The sequence below is a fragment of the Silene latifolia genome, chromosome 10 (assembly GCF_048544455.1).
Source record: "Silene latifolia isolate original U9 population chromosome 10, ASM4854445v1, whole genome shotgun sequence".
Taxonomy (NCBI): domain Eukaryota; kingdom Viridiplantae; phylum Streptophyta; class Magnoliopsida; order Caryophyllales; family Caryophyllaceae; genus Silene; species Silene latifolia.
In genome coordinates this window covers 37,482,183-37,505,333 of record NC_133535.1, presented here as the reverse complement: position 1 = coordinate 37,505,333, position 23,151 = coordinate 37,482,183, and the positions used below count along the sequence as shown (strand labels likewise).

The 23,151-nt window shown below is 39.9% G+C and overlaps 2 protein-coding genes and 1 non-coding gene across 11 annotated transcripts; 1 reads left to right on the top strand and 2 right to left on the bottom strand.

Moving 5' to 3' along the window:
* The first annotated feature begins 8,103 nt into the window (after positions 1–8,103).
* Positions 8,104–8,211, top strand: LOC141610255 (small nucleolar RNA R71). Its single transcript, XR_012528157.1, has one exon. It is a non-coding gene; the product is annotated as a small nucleolar RNA R71 (small nucleolar RNA).
* Positions 8,212–11,201: 2,990 nt separating this feature from the next.
* LOC141607449 (uncharacterized) lies at positions 11,202–14,620 on the bottom strand. Its single transcript, XM_074426798.1, has 2 exons — positions 14,548–14,620; positions 11,202–12,088 (listed from the first exon to the last, which is right to left on the bottom strand). Exons 1-2 carry the CDS (start codon positions 14,618–14,620, stop codon positions 11,202–11,204), a joined length of 960 nt encoding a protein of 319 aa, XP_074282899.1.
* Positions 14,621–14,688: 68 nt separating this feature from the next.
* On the bottom strand, positions 14,689–22,206 carry LOC141605504 (histidine kinase 5-like). Of its 9 annotated transcripts, none has more exons than XM_074424313.1 (12): positions 22,135–22,206; positions 20,538–20,564; positions 19,639–20,449; positions 19,513–19,569; positions 19,167–19,394; positions 18,468–18,561; positions 18,182–18,388; positions 17,935–18,065; positions 16,682–16,731; positions 15,912–16,192; positions 15,517–15,608; positions 14,689–15,309 (listed from the first exon to the last, which is right to left on the bottom strand). In XM_074424313.1, exons 3-12 carry the CDS (start codon positions 20,281–20,283, stop codon positions 14,935–14,937), a joined length of 2,160 nt encoding a protein of 719 aa, XP_074280414.1. In that variant the 5' UTR covers positions 20,284–20,449; positions 20,538–20,564; positions 22,135–22,206; the 3' UTR covers positions 14,689–14,934. The 9 variants fall into 9 exon arrangements, with proteins under 9 accessions (XP_074280414.1, XP_074280410.1, XP_074280413.1 ...); XM_074424309.1 differs by lacking the exon at positions 22,135–22,206 and adding an exon at positions 21,418–21,859 and having other exon boundaries at positions 19,474–19,569; XM_074424312.1 differs by lacking the exon at positions 22,135–22,206 and adding an exon at positions 21,060–21,791.
* Between the last annotated feature and the right edge of the window lie 945 nt (positions 22,207–23,151).

Sequence of the window (23,151 nt, the reverse complement as noted above, 5' to 3'; positions counted from 1 at the left end):
AGGCCCACTTGCCTCATCAACCTCTCCGGATAAATACAAATCATAAATTCCAAACCAGGGATGCGAACTGACCGTGTCAGATCCAATGATGAGACTCTGGTAGCTGACCTGAGATGCCACCATGGCACAATCCACCGGATCAGGGGACCTCCTTCACTCTTCAACTTATTTTCCCAGTAATTGCAAACCCGGGTGAAGTCCACCATTAGAGCCTAGTTCTCATTGCAATCGATCGAGCATGATATCTTGGCACATTAACTGCGGGCTCGATCAATCGTAGCTGCTCCATTAGCCAAACCTGCAAAAAAAGAAGGGAATTAATACCCTTTCATCAACCGGAAAAAAAAAACAAAAAAAAACGAAAAAAATAAAATAAAAAAAAATGGTTGACATCTATGAAAAAAGAAAGAAAGTGGGTTCTTACCTGTAGAATGATGGGACTTCCCAAATAAGAAAGCTCACGGTTGGCCTTTCTGTTATCCAAACCAAGAATAGTCTCTCCTAAAACTAGGCATGCTGAGCTCTTGCGCAGCTCCATTTATTCCACTAGGCTCACAAAACGAGGATCCCCCCTCATCTCCTTGTCAACATGCCCTAGAAGGACATAACAGTGAAGTAGACAAAACTCGAAGGCTCTGCGCCTCGCAACATAAGAAATAGAAAGGTCTTCCCTATTTATAAATCGGTCAATAAAGTAAAACAAACGGGGACTCCTTTCGAGGTCACAAGACGGTCCACCTCAGCCTTGGTCAATCCGAGCAAGTCTCTAAATTTACTTTTATATCCTTGAGAGCTAAGGGGTACATCGGGTGCATTCTCCGGGTCCCATCCTCCAATAATAGTTATTTCTTCAGGGAAAGGGCAAATATCGCCTCCAGGAAAGGCGAATACATGAAAATTTAGGTCCCAATACTCGAGACAGGCATCCAAGAAAGGCTTCACGATTTTTACTAGCTTGAGACTCAAGATCGATCCTAAATTAAACGCACCCATATCATGTTTCTCAATGTTCGTGAACTCATTTATCCACTCTTTGAGACGGTTTTCAAAAGCATCCATGATTTTGAAATTTAATTTTATGAAGATGTGAGAGTTTTTGGGTGATAGACGGAATAAAGATGAAGGGATTGTGTGAATAAAAGCATCCTTGAAGTCCCTATTTATACTAAACATTATTTCCTAATTTCTTCGAGGTCTGATCAGCTGGGGAAATGGCGCAGCATCTGCTGCGCCTCTTTGAAGAGTCGCGGCTCTTGCTGCGCCTCTTCGAAGAGTCCCGGCTCTTGCTGCGCCTCTTCCCCATGCCTTTTCCCGTGATTTTCAGATTTGGATCTTTCCTAATTTGCTTTTGCTATAATTTTTTATTCCTATGGGATATTATTTTGGTAATTCCGCCAAATTACCATGTTTTATGTTTCCTAATTCTTCAGGTTCGCTTTTCGAAACGAACTCGGCATTTTTGCCAAACGAGCACACTTACTCATTTTTTTTATTTATTCTTTTTAGGGGAATCATTTCACTCCTCGTTTTCAATACATTTCACACTTATACATTTCTTTTTAAGTTTTTTTTTAAGGGGTAGCCCTCCCTACCGTCCGGTCATTTTTTTTGCTCATTTCTGATCATTTTTGCTCATTTCTATGCTTGTTTGGACATTTTTGTCAGTTTTGCTCATTTTCGGGCACTTTTTTACTTTTTCTCATTTTGCGCCAACTTAAGCCACTCGTATGTCATGTGTATTATTTGTAAATTCTGTGTAAATTTTGGCAGCATGACGGCACAAACCGTCATCTACCAAAACCTATTTTTAAAGTTAACCTGCAGGAACAGCAAACACCCAGCAGCAAAGGCACTCAGGCCATCATATATACAACAAAAATGCGATATACACATAAACTGAGGGCTCTCGCCCAAAATAGGTCCGAAAAATCCAAAATGAAGTCCAAGATGTACAAAGTATATACAAGACAACAATAAAAAGGGAAAGTAGCTACTTCTGGTCACCACTCAGCTCAGCTACGGTCGCCTCGAGAGCAGTGATCTCAGCGTCCCTGACCTCCAACTCCCTCAACAGATGAGATGTCTTCTCTCGGGACTGCACCAGCTCATGCTCTAGGTCACGCTCTCTCTACAAGTGATGAAGAAATGACTCATTTCAGTCATTTCGAAACAAAAATGCGAGAAATTGCAATGAAATTTGAAAATGAAATCAGGAAGAGAAAGAGAGGTTCATACCTGTCGCCCTCAGCCACCTACAAGTTCCTCGATGGCCGTGGCCCGCAGCCGGTTGGCCATCCTCCACAATGCCACGTACTGAGACGATGCCACCTGCATTTGAATAACCAAAAGGTTCAGAAACAACAAAAAAGACGCATTCTTATGCAAATAAGACAAGTAAGACTGCTGAAGCTGGGGGCTTACCCTAATCACTAGTGCTGCCAATCCCCTATGTCAGCGTCCGTCACCTCCTCACCAAAGTCGTGGATCTCCGAGATCGTCGTCATCCCCGCCGCGTCGGTGTACTCGAGGGTCTCTGGGTAAGCTGGGGGCTCGACGCCTTCCACCTAGCTCTCCTAGGAGTTTCAAATAGCTTTTTACTTGACGATCATTCGTCATTTTTCAAATCAATTCAAAAGCAGAAAAGTGAGATACTTACCACGATCGGCCAGAACGCCAACCTCCGGTGAACGAACTGATAGTACTCCTCGCAACGAATGAGAAGGGCGTCACCGCTAGTGTCCTCCAAGTCAGCCTCTCTCTCGGCATCAGAAGGCTCCCTAAACATCATCCATGGAGGATCGATGGGAACCGTGAAGGTGTCACGATAGCACTGTCGAGTCAAACGCTCGCCCAGGTACCACACAGGTCCCATAGACGTCCTTAGCAACAACCGACTCGAGCTCCTAGGACGAAGGACCTCGGCCACGAAGGCTGGAGCGTCAGGGTAGTCCACCCAAGGTCTAGGCACCCACTAAAACAAGCAAACGAGGGGCCATTCCTATGATCGGCTCTAAACGGGAAAAGAAGGTCATTCCTATGATTGCTTCTAAATAATCAAGAATACTTACGTTCTCCAACTTTAGGGCATTCACGCCCCGTCGACAAACACCGTAAGAAGAGCGTTGGCTCTTCCTACGACACACTACTCAGTCTCTCACGACAGGGTACGTCCTCAGCTTAGGCTCCGTCCTCTTGGGTGTGAAGCCGGTAAAGTAGGAGTACACCCACACCTACAGAACAAAAATAATTGATAATGATCTTTCATAAATCGATAGAAGTGGAAATAAATGAATAAGTAATTATCTTTCATAAATAAATAAGTAAAGGTTCATACCTCCAACAAGAGTCCAGGACCGACAGTAGCAGGAGAATTCCCCTTCTCCATTAGCTCAGGACGTAACATGGCCCTCATGTAGAGAGTGGGGACCGCAAAGCCAGGAGTAACCCAGTCCCACCGACCTAGGCTACTCAAGTCAGACAGAAAAGGAAGAAGCTTCGTCGACAGCCTCTCCCCCTTGTCTCCGAGGTAAATCGAAGACAAGAACCACCATGTCCATGGGAGCCCTCCCCGACGTAGAAGGAACGTCACCTGCAAAATTAAAGCAAATTAGGTTGTGTCAAGCCACGACGAGCCTTGATGAGGTCGTTTCAAGCATTTTCAAGCCCTAAAAGTGGCCATTTCCCGCCATCTTTGGCCATCTCTTTCAAAACCCGACCACTCATGTGAATATTGGGTCAAGTCAAGTCTAAGTTCAAGCCTAGTCATGGGTTTGAGTCGAAATTTCGGCAGCATTTCGCTATAATAGCGATTATGCCCTAGAAACGTATCCTGAAAAAGTCGTCACAAATAAAAAAATCCGACATGTTAGGAAGTTCACCCATTTCACAAGAGTTCCATAAAACCAAATTTCATCAAAAATGGACAATTCTAAAGGCATTTTCGAAGCAATTTTCGAAACAGCTGAGAAATCGTCTCAGTTTCGCTCAAATGCTCAATACTTGACGAAAATACAAATAGAATACATGGTTATGCTTCTAACATTGCCAATTATCCATTTCTAATGTCAATTTTATCAAACAAATCCATTAAGGGCAAAACCCCCAAATTTTCGACATAAAGGGGAGGGGAAACCCTAATTTTTTCGGCTCTAATTGATCAAAAACAAGAATTAAAAGCAAGAATGTGATGCATACCTCTATTAGTCATGATTAATGGACGAGTTGATCAAATTTTGACGGAAATTAGTTGGAATTTGAGAGAGTTTAGAGAGGATTTGTATTTTGTTAATTGTGAATAATACACGGTTTATCGTGTTTTTACTCAGGCGGGGACAAACCCAGGAAAAGACGCAGCACCTGTTGCGCCTCTTCCAAGAGCCGCAGCTCTTGCTGCGCCTGTTCCCCAGCTTTCCTCTAACTCAATTTTCAAAAGTTCATTATAAATTGGTTATTTGTGGGCCCATCTTTGGTACGCGCCTATATCATATATTTGATTCTTTTGGACATTTACTTTTGTCCGGACCCGTATATTTTTCTAAAGCAGACTGCGAAACCGTCGCAATATTTTATCTCCCAGCAAGGATTTCGCTTGCAACAACGAGCGGATTTCCAACGGTGCTTAGGACACGCCATTATCAGTCAAGCCCCTTTGACGGTGTTTTATGACACACCTTTGTCAATACTTTTTATCCAGCGAGAGTTCATGATTGCCGATTGCACTTCTCGAGAGATGGAGTTTGTTTGGAAGCAGACACAAGCAGATTTCCAGAAATGATTCAATCCAGACAGAATCATCAGTATATTCCCCGACGAGAGTTCGCGAGACCAACGCAAGTAGATTCCCCCAGCAACATCAAGTTATCTTCAGACCAAAGAATTTTGTCGAAGCGCCTTCGGTCTCATTTTACCCAGGAGTGTCTCAGGTATGGTCTCTTCATATGGCCGGAGAGCCTCCTTACATAGTCTAATAGACTTTAAACAACCCTCTCCGATAGTCGACAGACTCTAAAATGTTTCCGACGATAGGTCCTTGGCTGAGATCCCTTGAGCCGCCTCGCGTCGCCATAGTCGTCAGGTTGTAATATTCGATTGACTTGATGGCTATACTTTGACTTTCGCCTTGTCCAAGCCTCATTAAAAGTAGGGGCTTTGTAGATAGCTCATTTATACACCTTCCGCCGACCACCCAATGATGATTGGGCCACATGTTGGTACGCGGATTGATTTATGATAGTCTATAAGTTTATCGTCAAGTGATAGCTCAAAGACTTGTGTCTACCCCTTGGTCGTCATCTACGCGCCGATACGGTCGTTTTGACAGTAATTAGAGTTCATTTGGAGTTCGGGTCAAAAAACCGCTTCATTTTCTAAGAAACCGTTTAAAATGCCGAGTCGGAATGTCCTAGAATATTCTGGATATTCATTCCATAAATTAATTTTATATCTTTTGGTAAAATATATCCCATAAATCTTATTTTACGAAATAAGGAAGTAGAGATCCACCGCAATTCTCTAAAAGAAACGTGGAATTCTTTCTTCCGCAGGAGGAAACCACTGGGTAAATGACGCAGCAGATGCTGCGCCTCTTGGAAGGATCGCAGCAGCTGCTGCACCTCTTCCCTAGCTCATTTCTGCCTGTTTTCATATTTTTTCGTGATTTCTTTCCAAATTTTGAGTCATTCCATAACTCTTCATATATTTTAGTATAAATAGGGACCTTCGTTCCACATATTTTTCACACGAGTGTCCGCCCTTCTCTTCTCTCTTTGCATTCTAAGACCGTGCTCTAAGCTTTCGACGCCTACCTGCTTGATCAATCGACCACGTAAGCTCAGATCATTCTGAGTTCCAGTCACGTTGCATGACCGACCAATTTGACCACTACACATCAATCAACTTAATCTAAATATTCTAATGAGGGCACTTTCTACATACATTTGAGTCGAGCAATCACTAAACGTTAACTTAGTCAATCTCGTTTCGTCAAACATGTAAGTCTGAGGGTGTAAATCCCATCTTTTATTGTATTTTATTTTTTTGTACTAATTAATGTAAGATTTACGTCAAAAGTATGTTTAAAACCGACTTCTAAAACCCTATTATTAACCCGTTTTTACGGATTAGCAGTAACCAGACGTCGAGAAGAAATGCAGTAACAGTTGCGCCTCTTCGAAGAGTCGCAGCATCTGCTGCGCCTCTTCCAGAGGCTGCCGCTATTTCTACTCTTCTTCTTCTTCCTTGGTTCTCTGTTGTTTCGTTTCTTTTCTCTTACCTTTCTTATTGTCTTTCTTTTTCCTTCATACATAAATCATTCCTTTTAATAATCACGCTTTATTCTCGATTTAAATCCTTTATAACTCAATATTTGCGGGTTTTCGTCATTAAATCAAATCCGGATTTTAGAGACTCGATTCGTTCATATCAAGTTTCTGGAATTCGTCCTTTGTACATATTTTCATTGCTTATTTCCAGTTTATTACGTCCTTTCAAATCGTTTCCGCCTTCGTATGTAAACCTAATTAGTTTTAACCCGTTTTAATTCATCTTTAACTCGTTTTAATCCGTTTTAATTTGTGTTTATCGCTTTTATGACGGTTTCATATGTAATTAACATGTTAAATCACCTTCACTTGAGTCAAATATCGATAATCAATCATTAAACATACCAACGAATATTAACTACCCGCAGTTCTGATTTCACAGCCAGAACTCAACCCAGGAACAGACATAGTGATAGTTGCGCCTCTTCCAAGGGACGCAGCAGTGTTGCGCCTGTTCCGGGATGAGTTCTGTCTCTGAATTTCCGTTCTTGCTTTGACTTAACCCTTTAATTACGTAATTAATTGACTATTAGCAGCAATATCTCCCTTAACCTGTCCATATTTTCCAACCTTATTTATTTTCTTTTATTTTCCTCCAATCGTCCCTCTTAAATATATTTTTGACATAAATCAATTAAATCACTGTAATTCATTGTAATTTTAATTATCGCTATTTCTTATATTTAATTATGGATGATGTATTTATTTGTTTTTCACATGTGAATAATTCTAAACTCTAATTCGACATTAATAAGTGCTAATTGTTTGTTCACCAACTTAGTTAATTTTCACATGCTAGGATTAAAACGTTGGATGTTGTATTGCATGCATATAATCGACAACATATCGAATACGAACGATTTCCCTAATCATTTGTAGAGGCCGCTATCGAGGCGGGCGGGATTAGGTGTTCAGTAAAAGGATTTCCTAATACGTACCCTCGCCGCTTACTCCAGATCTCTGTGAACATCCGTGTTCATTGGCATCCGCGAGAGTCATTCTACACGAGATATTCGAATGGTTCCAATTTCCCATAATAATTGGTGGCGACTCCACAAATGCAAACGCTTATCCCAAGCGCCCCCGTGTACACACCAAGGCCTCAAGTTTACCCCCTCCTTGGTTGTTTTGTTGGCCATTTTGAGGTGATGGACTTTGATTTTGTTGGTAATTTTGCTGAGGTGGCCTTTGTTGTTGGTTTTGATTTTTATAACCTGGTGGGGGATTATACTTTTGTTGTTGTGGAATGTAAGCATTTTGTTGTTGTGGTTTGGGTTGAGGTTGAGGGTTAAGCACAATATTATTTTAATAAGACATATTCGGGTAAAATCTTGTATTCGGGTTATAAGTATTTGAAAATGTACCCGGTGGATATGAATTTTGTCTAAAAGTTTGATAAGCGCATACCTCCTCCATAGTAGCTTGGCAATGAGCGGCATAATGACCCGCACCCCCCCAACCTTCACAAACAATGATTTGGCTAGTAGAGGACACGACATTGAGTTGTTTAAGAGAATCCCTAGCATCTCGTTCCGCTAATTGTTGTTGGAGTAGGGCAATTTAAGCTAACAAGATGGGATTATCGGAAGATTCCTCCTTACCCTTGAGTGGCACACTTCGGGAATTGACATATTGCGCGTCATGGGTCGCCATGGATTCGATTGTGGCATTTGCAATATCAGTGTCAATTTGATCAAACCGCCCATTGTTGGCGGAATCTATAATCCTTCGGGACTCAGCACAACATCCTTTATGGAATGTTATAGCTAGGAACCAAGCATCCAACCCATGATGTGGGCATTGCCTTTGCAACTCTTTTTACCTCTCCCAAGCTTCAGATAATCTCTCAAGAGCTTGTTGAGGGAATCCGGTGATTTGGCTCCTCAAGGTTTGAGTTGTCTCTGGTGGAAAAAACTTTTGATAGAAAGCAAGAGCCAATGTCTCCCAATTTGTGATCCCCATGGCGGTGCGATCAAGGCTATTGATCCATAGCTTTGCCTTGTCCTTCAAAGAGAAAGGGAAAAGTATTTCCCTAATCTGGGCTTGAGTGACGCCCGGTTGCCGAATCATGGAGCAATAATCACAAAAGTTTTGCATATACAAATTGGAATTCTCCAAAGGACTTCCCCCAAATTGCTTCCTCCCCACAAGGCTAATGACAACTGGTTTGATCTCGAATTCCGGGGCGGTAATTTAAGTTGTTGTAATATCGGCCGGAAGCATAGCTGCGGTGGGCTTGGAATGATCGGAAATTTTTACCGTCTTTCTGGTTGGAGATGGTGGTGCTGGTGGAGATGATGAACTAGAAACCTCCTCTTCTTCAAGAGCTTTAAAATCGTCTTAAGTGAGACTTTCTTTCACTTTCAACTTGCACGTGAGAAGCGGCTTCTTTAACTTCTTTCCAAAAACGTCGTCTTCTACGAAAGATTTTCTCGGGCTCGGAATCCGGTGAAAGCAAATCTCCGCTACGAGAAAACCTGGGCATAAGACAACAATCTCTAGAAAGTGATAAGTAACGGTCTCAAGGAACAAATGTTCCTCAAGACAAAAGAAACAAGATAGAAATCGACAAATCTAAACGCAATAAAATCGTGCTCCCCGGCAACGACGCCAAAATTTGATAGGCTATGTTGCACACCTAACAAAGATAATTTCCCTAGACACAAATAAATGTAGTAATAGGGGTCGAACACAAGGAGACTGGAATTGCACTATGAAATGCTATGAGTAGACTTCTATCAAGATCGATAACGATTGGTTTGGTTTGATGATTAGCAAATAAATGATATAAAAATATATGATTAAAGGAGTCTAGGGGAGTTGGGTCACACATGTAATTGTAAATATATATTCATGTTAAAACTCGGAAATAATAAAATTGTCAATTTTTTAGGCTTAAAGACACCCACCTATCGATATTAGTGTCGGCCATAGACCGGGTCCTAGAGAAACTATCATTTATGACTAGGTCGTCCTACTACACATGCTTAGTCTAATCCGATTCCGTGCCTCTCGACTTATAGAAAGAATTAACAAACTTAATCAATGAATAAGGCCTCTAAACAAAGATTAATCGTGACGATACAAACATGTGATAGAAATAATTAGACAATATTATATCAGCCTAATTTATCATTTTACATATATTAGTTATTGCATGGCTTCCCTAGTCTCTAGACTAAGGAAATTTAGCTACTCATATTGAAATGTAAACTACAAACTATGATGTAAGAAATGCTAGACATGATTATAGAAATAATGTAAACTAAATGGTGAATCATAAAATGCAATAGCAAACTATGTGATATATTAAAATACCAATGATAAAACTATGTGATAACCAAAATAGAAATGTAAACTAAATAAATTAGACTTAGAATTACCGAAATAGAACTTGAACTAGGAACTTGCAAGGTAGAACAAAATGAGAACCAAAAGCTTGAATAAATAGAACCAAATGTTTAACAAATATCAAATGCTTAACAATATTAAAACTATGATGAAAACTGTGAGAGAATTGTTTGCTTAAGGCTATAAAAGAGTAAAATGGTATATGAAGATGTATGAAAGATGTCCCCTAATGACGGATTAAGTCCCCTATTTATAGTAAAATAGGGGCATAACGTAAAAGTCCAAGAGGAGGTCAACCCCGATCGGGGTTGCCAGCCCCGATCGGGGGCGTAGGAATCCGGGCATTTTCACTTAACTTCTTGATTAAATATTGAGGGAATCCAATGTTTGCGATTAATGTCATCTTTAAGCCTCCGGTTAATGCTTCATAATACTACCTAAGAGCATCCAAATGATCATCCTAAGTTTAGTATTCTCTTCATAAATTTGGACTTCTTTTGGGCTCTTTTGTAAGATCATTTTGCATTATCAATCCATATCTCATACAGTCTTGCTTGGGCTTGGAAACACACTCTTCCATGATCATGCTTGGTCCTTGTCATTTCCATAATTTCCTACCATGGTCCATCTTGCTTCCACTTAGCTTAGTGAACTCGGTGATTGTTAAATGACGGGAAAAAGCATCCAAGTGCTTCATTCCTACAAAATGCGATAAAATACAAGCAACACACCTAGAACACAAGATTAGCTCATAAATATACTAATTAAAGTATGATATGCAATCAAAACCTAGCTAAAATGAGAGATAAAAGTATATATAAAATGAACACGCCATAACATCTTCACTTAGCCTCGATTTGCGTGTTTTCCACTTTCAAGCCGACGCGTCATGTCGGGAACTAGACTAAGTGAAGGGTATGCTTGTGTTCCATATATTCCCAAACGACATCGGTGTGACATCCCGTCACCAAATCCAAGTTTGCACAAGATGAAAATTGTTCCAAATGCTCTCATGTTCTATCTAATATGCATGCACTATTTACAAAAATGGTGGTTCTTGAGGAACTTCACCAAACCTATCATGATGAGAAGATTCATTTAGCCGGGATCACCCCCTTGGTGTCCCTCCATTTTCCTTTTGTCACTAGAACTTGACTTGAACTTGCTCAAGGAAAGAGAATGTTTCGCTCTTATCAACTCATTTTGTAGTTCACTCGTGGCTTGATGTACTTCTTGCCATTTTAGCCCTTTCTCTTCTTCAAGGTCCACTTTGTTATCGTCAAACCCTTTATCCTTTGCATGATAATTTTCACACTCTCATTTCCCGCAAAATTTACTTATCAACTTCCTCGGCTTTTGCAACCTCTCAATCTTGAAACCAATTCTCGGACCGAAGGCGGTAGAGACGGACTCGATTGTAGGGACGTTAGTGTCATTCATTCCAAACTTGACGTGGCATTTCTCTTTTCCCTTCTCATCATCCACAAGCCGTACTTGATTCTTGTTTTTGTCATCTTCTTGCACATGAGTTCATTGGCATAAGATATGCCCCAATGTTTCTGAAGCAAACGTGTCTTTAACCAGTTCCCTCTTAGAAACGCTTGGTAACTTAAACTCAACTTTCTCGTTCCCGACTTCAAATGACAAACTTCCCCTTTGAACATCAACAATAGCTCCTCCCGTGGCTAAAAATGGTCTACCAAAGATTATATAGGAGCGCCTACCCATAGAGATGTCCATCACCATGAAATCCGCGGGAATGGAGAGCCAACCGATTTTTACCATGACATCCTTGAGAATCCCAATTGGCGGTTTGATTCTCCTATCAGCTAGCTTGATTTTAATGGATGTGCGGGTCAAGTTTGTAACATCTAACTTCTTGACAATCGTAAGAGGTATCACGCTAACACTTGTTCCCAAATCACACAAAGCGCGGTCCACTTTTTGGTTGCCAACGGTGCATGGAATTGAGAAACTTCCCGAGTCATCAAGTTTGGCAGGCACCTCATTTGTTGTGACCGAGTTACATTCCTCCCTTGAAGCGACTAGCTCATGGTCATCTTTACTCCATTTTCTTACAACAACTTCCGCTAAGAAACCGAAGTAAAGAGGCATCTCTTCCGGTGATGGAAAGGTGGATTCCATCTTCATTACTAAGTTCATGAACTTCTCATATCTTGAGCCATCTTTGGCCGCTTCTTGCGCGGCCGGCGGGTCGTCTTCCACCATTATCATTTTCACTTCTGCCGGATCAAATTCCGTCTCTTTCCTCTCAATTGGTGCTTCCAATATCTCTTCAAGGACAAACTCATCTTCAATTTCACAATCTCTTCCTTTCTCAAACTCGGTAGTGGTTGAACCAAATGTGTCATCAATATTTTCACTTGTCACTAAGGGTGTTGCTATTGAATCCTCACCTAGATTAGGTGACACATGAGATTCTTCCGCCTCAATTGCATTCACATCTTTAACTTTGTGGACGCGGGCCCACGGGTTCGCTTGGGTAAACAAGCTTTTGCATTTGTGGAGTCGCCACCAATTTTTATGGGAAATTGGAACCGTTCGAATACCTCATGTCATGTCAAGACACAAAGTAGTGACATGAACACTAAGAACTCGTTACCTTTAGCATTCTATGTCTAGAATGACTTTCGTGGATGCCAATGAACATGGATGTTCACAGAGATCTGGAGTAAAGGGTGAGGGTACGTATTACGAAGCTCTTTTGATCGAACACCTAATCCCGCCCACCTCGATAGCGGCCTCTACTAATGATTAGAGGAAATCATCTATACTTGATATGTTGAAGGTTATATGCATGCAATGCAACATCCAATAAATTAATCCTAGCATGTGAAGAATTAACTAAGTAGGTGAACATGTAATTTAGCATACAATTAGGTCGAAGTAGGAATTTAGGTTGATTACATGTGAAGACATACAAACAAACGATAATAACGAATACAATAAGAAATACAATAACTAAAAATTACAACAATTACAACGGTTTGATTGATTTACGTCGAAAATACATTTAAAACGGATAATTTGAGAAAAAAAGGGAAAATAAATTAAGGAGCAGATTAAGGGTGATAATTCGGATAATATTAGGTTAATACGTAAGCTAATAAACTAGGTCAAAGCAACAACGGAAGTTCAGAGACAGAACTCAACCCGGAACAGGCGCAGCAGAGCTGCGTCTCTTGGAAGAGGCGCAGTGGTCACTGCGTCTGTTCCTGAGGTGAGTTCTGGCTGTGAAGCCGGAACTGCATATTGTTAATGTTCGTTGGTGAATTTTATGATCGATTATTGATATTTGACTCGGATAGAAGTGGTTTAATAGATTATTTACATGAAAATTGGTCATAAAAGCAATAAAAGACGGACTCAAATTAATTAGAACAAATTAAAGACTAATTACAAGATTAATTATGAATTAAATTTATTAAAACTAACTATTTAGGTTGAATTAATGTTTAACTACTGACGATAATGACGAACAGATAAAAAAAATATATCAAAGATCGAATTTCAGAGACTTGATATCGATGATTCGAATCTCTAAAACCCAGATTTGATTTTAGTGACGAAAACCCGCAAATATTAATTACTTTGGATTTAAGTCGGGAATTAAAGATGAATTATTAATGAATTATGTATTAAAATTATCATATTAACGAAATAAGAAATAAACAAGAAAAGACGAAAGAAAGTAAACAAATTAAGACGGAGGAAGAAGAAGGAAAGAAGGAACTGCGGCAACCTCAGGAAGAGGCGCATCAGATGCTGCGGCCCTTCGAAGAGGCGCAACAGTTGCTGCGTTCCTTCTCGACATCTATCTCCCGTTAATCCGCAAAAAAAAGGTTGAATAAAGGTTTTATAAATCGGTTTTAAACATGTTTTCGACGTAAATCTTACAATGATTCACAAAAAAATAAAGTACAATAATAAAAGATGGGATTTACACCCTCGGACTTACATGTTTGATGAAACGAGATTAACTAAGTTAATGTTTAGTGATTGCTCGACTCGAATGTGCGACGAAAGTGCCCTCGTAAGAGAAATTTAAACAAAATTGATTAAGTTGATTGAGTAGAGTTGGTCAAATTGGTCGGTCATGCAAAACGAGGCTGGTACTCAGAAAGATCCGAGCTTACGTGGTCAAAAGTTCAAGCACGTAGACGCCAATAAGCAAGGAGCACGGTCTTAGAATGCAAAGGGAGAAGAGAAAGGAGGACGCTTGCGTGAGAAATATGAGGAACGAAGGTCCCTATTTATACTAATCACACGGAGGAATTAGGGTTTCGGTAAAACTTTGGAAGTAAATCTCGAAAAGATCATAAAATACGCAGAGAGGAGCTGGGGAAGAGGCGCAGCAACCACTGCGGCTCTTGGAAGAGGCGCAGCAGGGCGTCCTTTCCCCAAAAGTTTCCTCCTGTGGAAGAAAGATTTCCCGCGTTTCTATTATGGAATTGCGGTTTGATCTTAATTTCCTTATTATTTAAAATATTATTTCGGAAAATACTTTACCAAAAGATTAAAAGATTGAAATATGGAATAGAAATATCCGGAACATTCCAGAATATTCCGACTTGGCATTTAAACGGTTATTAGAAAATGAAGACGGTTTTTGACTCGGACTCCAAATGTACTCTAATTACTGTCAAAACGACCGTAACGACGCGTAGATGACGACCAAGGGGTAGACACAAGTATTTGAGCTGCCACTTGACGATAAACTTACGAATTGTCATAAATCGTTCCGTGTACCAAACATGCGGCCCAATCATCACCGGGTAGCTTGCGAGAGGTGCAGAAATGAGGTATCTACAAACTTTTGCAAGGTCTCTTGATGATTGCCCTTGCCCTATGAAACCTCCCGGAGGTCTTATGTGGTTGGCTAAAACTTGGGATGCCATTCGAGCCTCCATGTCCTTGAAATTATTCATTTTTTTGTGTGATATTTGCATATTCATCACCACTTTCATCAAAATGAAATCTCTTTACCATTATCGCATTTTAGGGCTGTAGAAATATAGAATTGAATTATGAATTTATAAAATAGGCATAATCATAGTATCCTACTAACCAGGGGCGTCTTAAAGTAAATGGAGGCCCGGTGCACCACAAAAAAATGAGGCCCAAATATGAATGTATAAGTGTAGTACATGTCGAGGTTTGTATTGAATTTTATTAGTAAAGCTTATAAATTCGGTGGCCAAAACTGGAGGCCCGATTCCGCCGCCCGGGCGACCACGGGGTATTAGACACCCCTGCTACTAACTCTAGAATCTTCCTTGAATTCGATTTTATCATGCCTTTGGGGGATTGTAAAACCATCAGAAGCCTTTTCTGACACTGGGTTGATGTCAGGAAGTCCGCTATATCCGTACGTACTTTGTGTCCTGCTGGAATTAAACAAGGAAGAACCTAATGTTCCTGGCTGAAACAGAAAATATCCAGCAGTCAAATCTTCAGCTTCTGTATTGTTTCCTTGGCCGGTAGCATCTGGAAGCTCATCAGGATCATCGGAATCATTCCCTGAATTGGAAGAGACCCTATATGGAAGTTCAAATGTAAATGTCGATCCACAATGCTCTTTGCTACTTACTGTCAGATGACCTCCCATAAGCTCAACCTGCACAAGTGTCCAAACATCAGTTGACACAAGTTTAAACGTAGACAGCTCCTGAAAACATACAAAAGTCTCCGCAAAAAAAAGTACTGTCAATCTGAACGGTATAGCTAGTGACATCCTCCAAATTACAAGAGTTTGAAGCCGAAATGCAGTTAGCATTTTAAAATGGCAAGATCTAACTAAAATGGCAAGTAGAAGCAAAATTACCAGCTGTTTGCAAATGGCAAGACGTCCACCATGCTTCCGAGCATGATCCGCACTGGCTGGCATGTACTTTAATAATGTCGGCAAAGCATGCTCTTTACAAAAAATGAAAATAAAGTGAGCCTGAAAATACTATTGCACAAGATTCGAAAAAAAATAACAACTGTTAAGATAGTGTGAGATTATATTACATTTGTGCAAGTAGATGCATATCATGTAAAATAGAGGACATCAGTTTAATTAAGGTAGGAAAAGATCATGAACGTAGTCTTGGCCTTGATCTCCAAGCTAGTGATCTTTTCACGATACTAGGAAAAGGTTGTATAACAATAACAATAACAATAAAAATAACAATAATAATAATAAATCAAACAAATAGGAAAAGGTTGTAATGAAACCTGTGATTCCAATGCCAGTGTCATACACGTCACAGCGTATCCACACAGTTTGTGGAGATTCAGCAGCATAGCTTCTGTCGTCTACAAACGCAGTTTCTCCGCCCTTGCTTGGTGTTTTAGGTTCATCCACCTTGTTTTGACCACCATATGGATTTTCTCCTTGCTTTTCCTGAATGTCAGTGTGATCATTGACAAACTTCTGATCTTCTGTAGTACATGGAGCTGCCACTACATAAAGCCGTATTCCAACTTTGCCTTCATGGGTGAATTTAATGGCATTGCTGTAAAATATACATTAGGTTGTTAAACCTCAATATGAACAACTGGACAAAATGAATAAGGAGAGCAATAAAGGACTCGTAAAAATTAGAGAGCAATGCTATAATGCCATCTGAGTCAGAACTGAGCTGATATTAACTTTCTTACACGTAAAATAATCCATACTACCTCGTGTTATTTTCACCTTACATCAAGCTGATATCACTCTCTTACCTCTAACTTATGTAGCCATAGCGAATTAGTTTGAAGTAAAGATATGTTCAGGCTTCACCCATACAGAATATATAACTAGCAACTATGTGACGAAAAACAAGTCTCCCTCAGCAGTCATAGAGGTGTTTTTTTGGGGGTACTAACCATGAAAGAATTCTTAATATCAGATCTAGCAACTTGGCTACATACAGAGTACTCAATTCAAATAGGAAAGGTGCAGAAGTCTAAAAGAAACCCATTAAATGAATGGATCTCTGCAAGTTGCAGATGATCAATACCTGATCAGATTAGTCAGAATTTGCCTAATTCTGAGAACATCTCCAATCACCTGAAACACATGTTTCCAACAAAGTCAGACTGATTTTCATGTACAACTATTATACATGGAATTATATTCGTTAATTAACTAGCAAAATGACTGGACACCCGTTAAAAGAACTTTGCTAAGGTTACGCCTAGTGTCAGCAAAGTGTCTTTCATTATTCTATACATGCAAAGTGCTGGTTTTGATATCATCAAACGTCAACCATGACCGGACGACAGGTGGCTATAAATGTTGTTATAAAGGTGATGATTGGACTTGTCATGGAACATGTGTCAGCATATGGTTGGTTAGACAAGATGCACTTTGCTCCTCCTTTGCGAAATGAGTTAAACATCTTCGGCCTCTTGAAGAGTGTGAATTGTGTAAGTGTATTGACGTGCCCAGATAAGGTGAATGTGAGTAACAATTCAACACAGAGATTCGAGAAAAGAGAGAGATTTATAGGATGACATTTTTCCTACCCTATTCTCATGTGAAGAAATAGAAGAGATTATGATGCCTTATAGCCTATAGGGCATAAGTGCAAGTGGGAGACTGAAGGAATTAGTATGCCCATATGTCCGTAATATTGTAGAATTGATTCTTTTTTAATGTAGTTGTGATGCTCTGCTAGGATCCGCTCGTAGTTTGAATCCTAAATGAGTTCGGATTCGGGTAGTAATCTGTCCTTCAGGGTCACTTGATGGATCAGGATGGAATTAATCAGTATGATTTATTAATTATTGGAGACTTTGGGCGTTAATTCTAGAATAGGTATAGAACACTTCCTCAATCACCTATCTATACGGGTTCATGAGAGAAAAACTCTTCAATCTGAAAACCCGAGATAGGAGGCACATATTTAGCGGAAAGGGAGAGATTTTTCCATCTTTATTGTATTAGCATACAAGATCCATATTGTGTAAATACCAGTAGAGGCGCAACACGTGGGGCGTTATTGCGAGACGGTCTCACGGACTATATTGTTATTCAAGGAGCTTATACTTGGGTTTATTATACTTCTTATTAGCATCTTAATTGGATTTCTTCTAGTAAGTTTGCTAATTACCCTTTTTGTTCAATCTTAGTATTTACAGAGTAACATGCATGAAATCTTAAAAAGTTTGTAATTCCGACCTGTTGAAAATCGTTACAGAACCCTTCAGTTACATGACTGCATTAAACAAAACAAGCAGGTTTCAATACTATAGAAACTGAAGGTGTTACCTCTATAGGAACATCATCTGAAATATGTCCTTCCAATGTTAGTGTCTTCCTCAAGGATGCAGCAGCAGTTTGAAGAACATGCCTTACCACTTCTCTTGGTCTGAACTTTGTAGCTTCCAACCTCATAACTCCTGACTCCCATAAAAAAATGAATCCAAAGTGTCCGATTCAGATGTAATATAGAAAGTTATAAAATACACAGTTTTCTTTAAGATGTATGCTAAAAAAAAAAAGAGTAGTCTCAGACCTGACTCGACTTTAGACAGGTCAAGGATGTCATTTATAAGCTGAAGCACCAAGTCTCCTGAAGAAATCATGACATTCAACAACTCTCGTTGTTGCCTGTCCATATTTGTAGTGGATAAAATATCAGCCACGCCTAAAACTCCAGTCAAAGGTGATTTAATCTCTTGAGACATGGTTGCTAGCATTTGTTTAGCCATCATTGTTTCCTCTGAATTGATTGAGCAGATATTTAGGTTAAATACCCAACACTCAGGCATCAAAACAAAACTCGTATATTGCTGCCAAACCTGTTATATGTATCGTCTTATTAAGCTTTATCTCCGTTGCTCTCTGTACAGCTATCTCCTCCTGGAGCTTTGCCATTCTTTCTCTTTTTTTGACCTGTTGACGAATCATAAACCATACATTTTGCAGTCAACAGCATAAAAAATGCTGCAGTACAAGTACTTGACTCTTTCTATTTTGACCACAAGAGCTTTCCAATAACTTCTTTCATAGGAAGAGGGAAACAAATGACCACATCTTTTCTATAAAGATTAATTATCTAGCATCCACATGGTTCACTAACAATGAGGCTCGCATAAACAAAAATCTATTAATCCCCTCATTCCTCTTAGCTCAGAATTACTGGACAATGAGTAAATCAATTGAAAAATAGAAGATACAAACTAGATTACCAATGAGCACCTGCTAATAGGCTGACATTGCCATGTTCACTAATACATGTTCCTAATCAAATCCCTCGGGTAAATAACGATGGTCTTTGACTCTTTGCACCTCCATTTCTTTATTTTTGTCTTTTCTTTCATGCAAAGGCATTTTGAACTTCGATACAATATATGTTGCAGCATTGCAACATTACATTATTACTCTAAAAGCCTCAATCTCAAACCAAGCACCTGTCTAGAGGGTCAGATGTATGTTGAGTAAACCATACGATCACCAACTGATACACTCAAAACATAAAACATCGAAGAGGAGCTGACCTGATCTGTAATATCCATTCCAATGTAATTGATACCAATTGTTTCTCCTGCCTTATTAAGCACAGGTTCCACATACATTAAAAATGTTTTAGATCCAAACAGCTCTGTCTCAAATGTTATCTCTCTTTTTCCAGGTATTCCCCGTTCTAGGACTTCTCTCTTGAAGTCCAGGGACTCCTTTACTCCAGCACCAGAGAAAATTTCTGTCTCTGTTTTTCCAATAATGTCCTGATAAAGAATAGCACAAGTTTATGTATGGCACAACACACATTATCAAGCATAGAAGTGTTATATAAGAATACATTACCAAGCTTTGAGAAAAACAATTCAACAAACAATTGCTTACAGCCTCTTTGAAGCTTGGGTAGTGGTTGTAAATGAAACGGTAGCGCAATTCCTTATCCTGTTATAAAACCATATTAGGGCCAAAAATGCATAAATAGTACTGATTTCCAATGGTTTGCAGGCTTACCATATGACCAAGAACAATGGGTGCATTCTGAAGGATAAAGTGTGTGAAGTTATCAGCTCTTTTGAGAATGTCGGACAATTCTTGAACAGGTGAAGATTGTTTCTCCATATTCTTAATGCTGCCCTCCAACTTCTCCAGTAATGCCTGTTCTCTCTGCCTACTTTCCTCCAACATTTTCTCCAGGAACACTGCCCTTTGTTTCCAGTACACAACCGTATCATATTCTGCATCTATCTCTAGCCCTTTACTTTCTGCAAGCACCTCATATTTTTTCTTTGGCGCCACTTTATTACAATCGTATGGCTCTAAGATCTCCAACCTCTTGAGCTCAGCCTCTTCTCTCTGCTTGCTCAGGTGGTCAACCTCTTCTCTCAGCAGGCGAACAGCATTTGCTTGCTTGTATTCCCAGTGCTGTACCAGGTACGACAACTGAGACGAACCCTTCTCACTCTGACCCATCATTTCATTCAGATGTTCCAAATCGGCCTCAGAAGTTTCCGAATTGATTGCAACTTCCTTTAACATATCCTGATCTGCCCTCAGCCTATCTACATTGACTTGACTCCCGGCTTCATTTACATCTTCTGGCCACACTGCCGTAAATTCTTCTTCAACATCCATATTATCAACTATATACCCCTCCATACTTATCGGTAGTCAACCTAACTAGAAATCCTATTCAATAAATCTTCGTGATTATGCACATACAAGCAGTATTCTTCATCCCAGATTCTATCACTGATTCATCAATCCAATAGGACTCAGCTCAGAAAGACTTGGAACGCGAAAAATTGGCCAGTCAATTATGTCCCTATAAGCATTAAAGAAAAGAGAATTCTTCTGTGACATAACATCAAACAATAAAATTCCAATTACCAGCACACTGTTGTAACCATTACCAGACGAGAAGGAAAAGAGTAACCCGCCTGCAGAAACAACATGAATTTTACCATTTCAGTTAAAATTTCTTTCCCTGTAAGACGACTCTCGATGAAAAAACGTTATTCGAGTGCCTTCAAATTTCCAAGCTATTGCTACCTAAGAGGGTCAGACTGATACATAGAAACTATTTTCAGATTACCTCTATAATGCAATTTGCGTCGATAATTTAGCGAGTCATTTTGCTTTATTCCATCTTATTCACGACCAGAGTAATACGTTTATTTATACCATTTGCATCGAGTCATAACTCATAACCCTCCCAAACTTTGCACAATCTAAAACTGAGAATTTTCCCTAGGAAAAAAGGTTATGAATGATGCTAAGATGAAGATTTCAGGGAAAAACAGAACAAACTTTCAAAGTTCAAACAATCATAATCAAAGTGCAAAAAACAGTGATCATAAGTCAAACTAAAGAATCCATCAAATAAAACATAGAATTGAGATGAAAAAGAAGACATAAAAGTAAGAATTACTAACCTTGGAAAATGGGATTAATGTCAACTTAGAAAAAATGCAACACTTCCAAAAGATAACAGTGACAGTTGAACAACAGAAAAAAAAATAAAGAAAAAGGAAGAGTTATTATTGGAAAATGAAGAAAATGGTATTTAGATAGATCTGAAAGTTTGGCACAAACATGACTTGAAATCATGAGTCAATTACAGAGAGAGAAACAGGAGCATGTGATCAGGAAAACAGCAAGTATTACTATAATACTTAGCTCATTATAATATGAAACCTATTGACATTAAAATAAAGTAATGTTCAAAGTAGTTAGTCTAATCTTAAGTAGTGGATATTAAAAAGAAGGAAAATTAAAAATCCTATATTGTACCCAAAGCCTGATTCAACTTGAATCAAACTGAAATTGAATCGCATGTCTGGATGGCTGGATACATCTAAACCGAGGCTATGAATCAATTGATTGAACTGAAAGACTCTCATTTTCTCATACAAACCCTCCCCAAATATATCGGGTTAATCACTCTAGAGTCTGATCACCATCACACCAACCACCGTCCTCATACTCACTCCTGGTGGGACTTCCAAAGCTAGGATCGTTAAAGTAGTCTGACTGAAGGTGAAATATAGTAGGAGGGGAAAGGTCTCGACACGCATATCAGTATGCTTATTTGGTCGGCGTAATAATCAGGTCGCAACTTCTTAATCAATCATCCAAAACAAGCTCCCGTCTTTAGGTGAGACCGTGAGAATTTCAATTTTCAACCAATCCAGCGAGTTTTCAAAATAGCTCACGTAAAGGAAAAACGAGCCTTAAACTGGTATGTTGCCCTATAAGTTAAAAACCCGATAGTCTGTCTTCCTAGCAATTTGTGTAATTAAACCATCCACAAAGATTGGCTCAGGCTCATTTGCCACCGTGTTAGACAACTTGCGAAGGTGAAGTACTAAGCGACATAGGATGCTTATTTGGTAAGGTTATGGCTTATGGTTGGCCATTGGTGGCTCAATAGCTACCAACAATCATAGTTTCCTCTATAGGAACATAATGCGACTCATAAATACTGAGAATTATTTGGTCTACCCATACCAGCTTTGAACACTTGTTTGTTGGCGCATTTCATCAAACACCTTGCGGGCGCATAAAATCTCACTATACGAAGCATACATGTGATTAGAGACTCATAAACAACTACTCATCTCTGCATCTATCTTATTGCAGTGTACTAGTAGTTATTTTCTGTAGCCCAGAACGTCTCCTCCTCTGATTTGATCTGGGACCCGATTTTTTGGTCCGTCGGTTGGACCCGTTTTGATCTCATGTCGGCTGCTTCCTGCTCCGTTACCCGCTTCTTGGATGGAGCTGTTTTTCTTGTCTCGGTGTTGGTTCTTGTTTGTTCTTTTATTTGGACTGTCTGGGTGTTGTTCCCTCCTTGTCGTTCCGGTCCCGTCCCGTCGATACCTTGTCCTGTCACCGCCGTTTTCCGCTTTCAATCAAGGGGTGATCCCCCCATTCCCCCCATCCCTGGGTTGTTTGCCTTGTCTTAAAGTTTGTCTGATTGTGTCGATGAGCTAACTCATCCGTCTGCGCTGCTTCGTCCTTAGTGGCTGCTTTTTGGGTCCGACACGGTGATCTCCCCATTTCCCCCACCGGTTGTGCCCTCTGTTTTTTTTAAATTTGTTTTTCGACCTGTTTTGTTCCTTTTAAGTCTGTCTGTTTGTTTGCTTGGCGGTGGTCCTGGGAGGTGTCCCTTGGTAATTTGGGGTGCTTTGTAGTGGTTTGACCCGTCTTGGTGTCTTTTGGCGGGTCTATGATGGTTTTGTGCCGCTAATGTTGTCGAGTTGTCTGAGGTAATTTTGAGTAGCAGGTTTGGTGTTAATGGTTCCTGCTGTTTGTTAGGATCTTCTGGGGTTTGTTGGGTATTTTTTAGTCTTTTCGGATTGAGGAGTCTGGTTGTTGAGGTTTTCTTGTGTTGTATGCGGCTTTGTCTTGGGTGCTTCGGTTGGGCTTTTTGACCCGGAGGTGGTGGTCTTGCTGGTGTCTGTTTTAAGGTTGAAGGGTTTCCGTATGAGATGTGCTTGGTAGGGTGAAGTCGAGGTTTGGCTC

Bases quoted from the DNA above. Each gene is read 5' to 3' on its own strand.
- LOC141605504 (XM_074424309.1), bottom strand. From the start codon at position 20,283: ATGGAGGGGTATATAGTTGATAATATGGATGTTGAAGAAGAATTTACG. The intron at 19,570-19,638 runs GTAAGCCTGCAA...GTTTTATAACAG, and splicing joins CCATTGTTCTTGGTCATATG to GATAAGGAATTGCGCTACCG. The intron at 16,193-16,681 runs GTATTGATCATC...TATATTTTACAG, and splicing joins ATTCTGACTAATCTGATCAG to CAATGCCATTAAATTCACCC.
- LOC141607449 (XM_074426798.1), bottom strand. From the start codon at position 14,620: ATGAATAATTTCAAGGACATGGAGGCTCGAATGGCATCCCAAGTTTTA. The intron at 12,089-14,547 runs GTTTCATAGGGC...CACCTAATCTAG, and splicing joins CCACATAAGACCTCCGGGAG to GTGAGGATTCAATAGCAACA.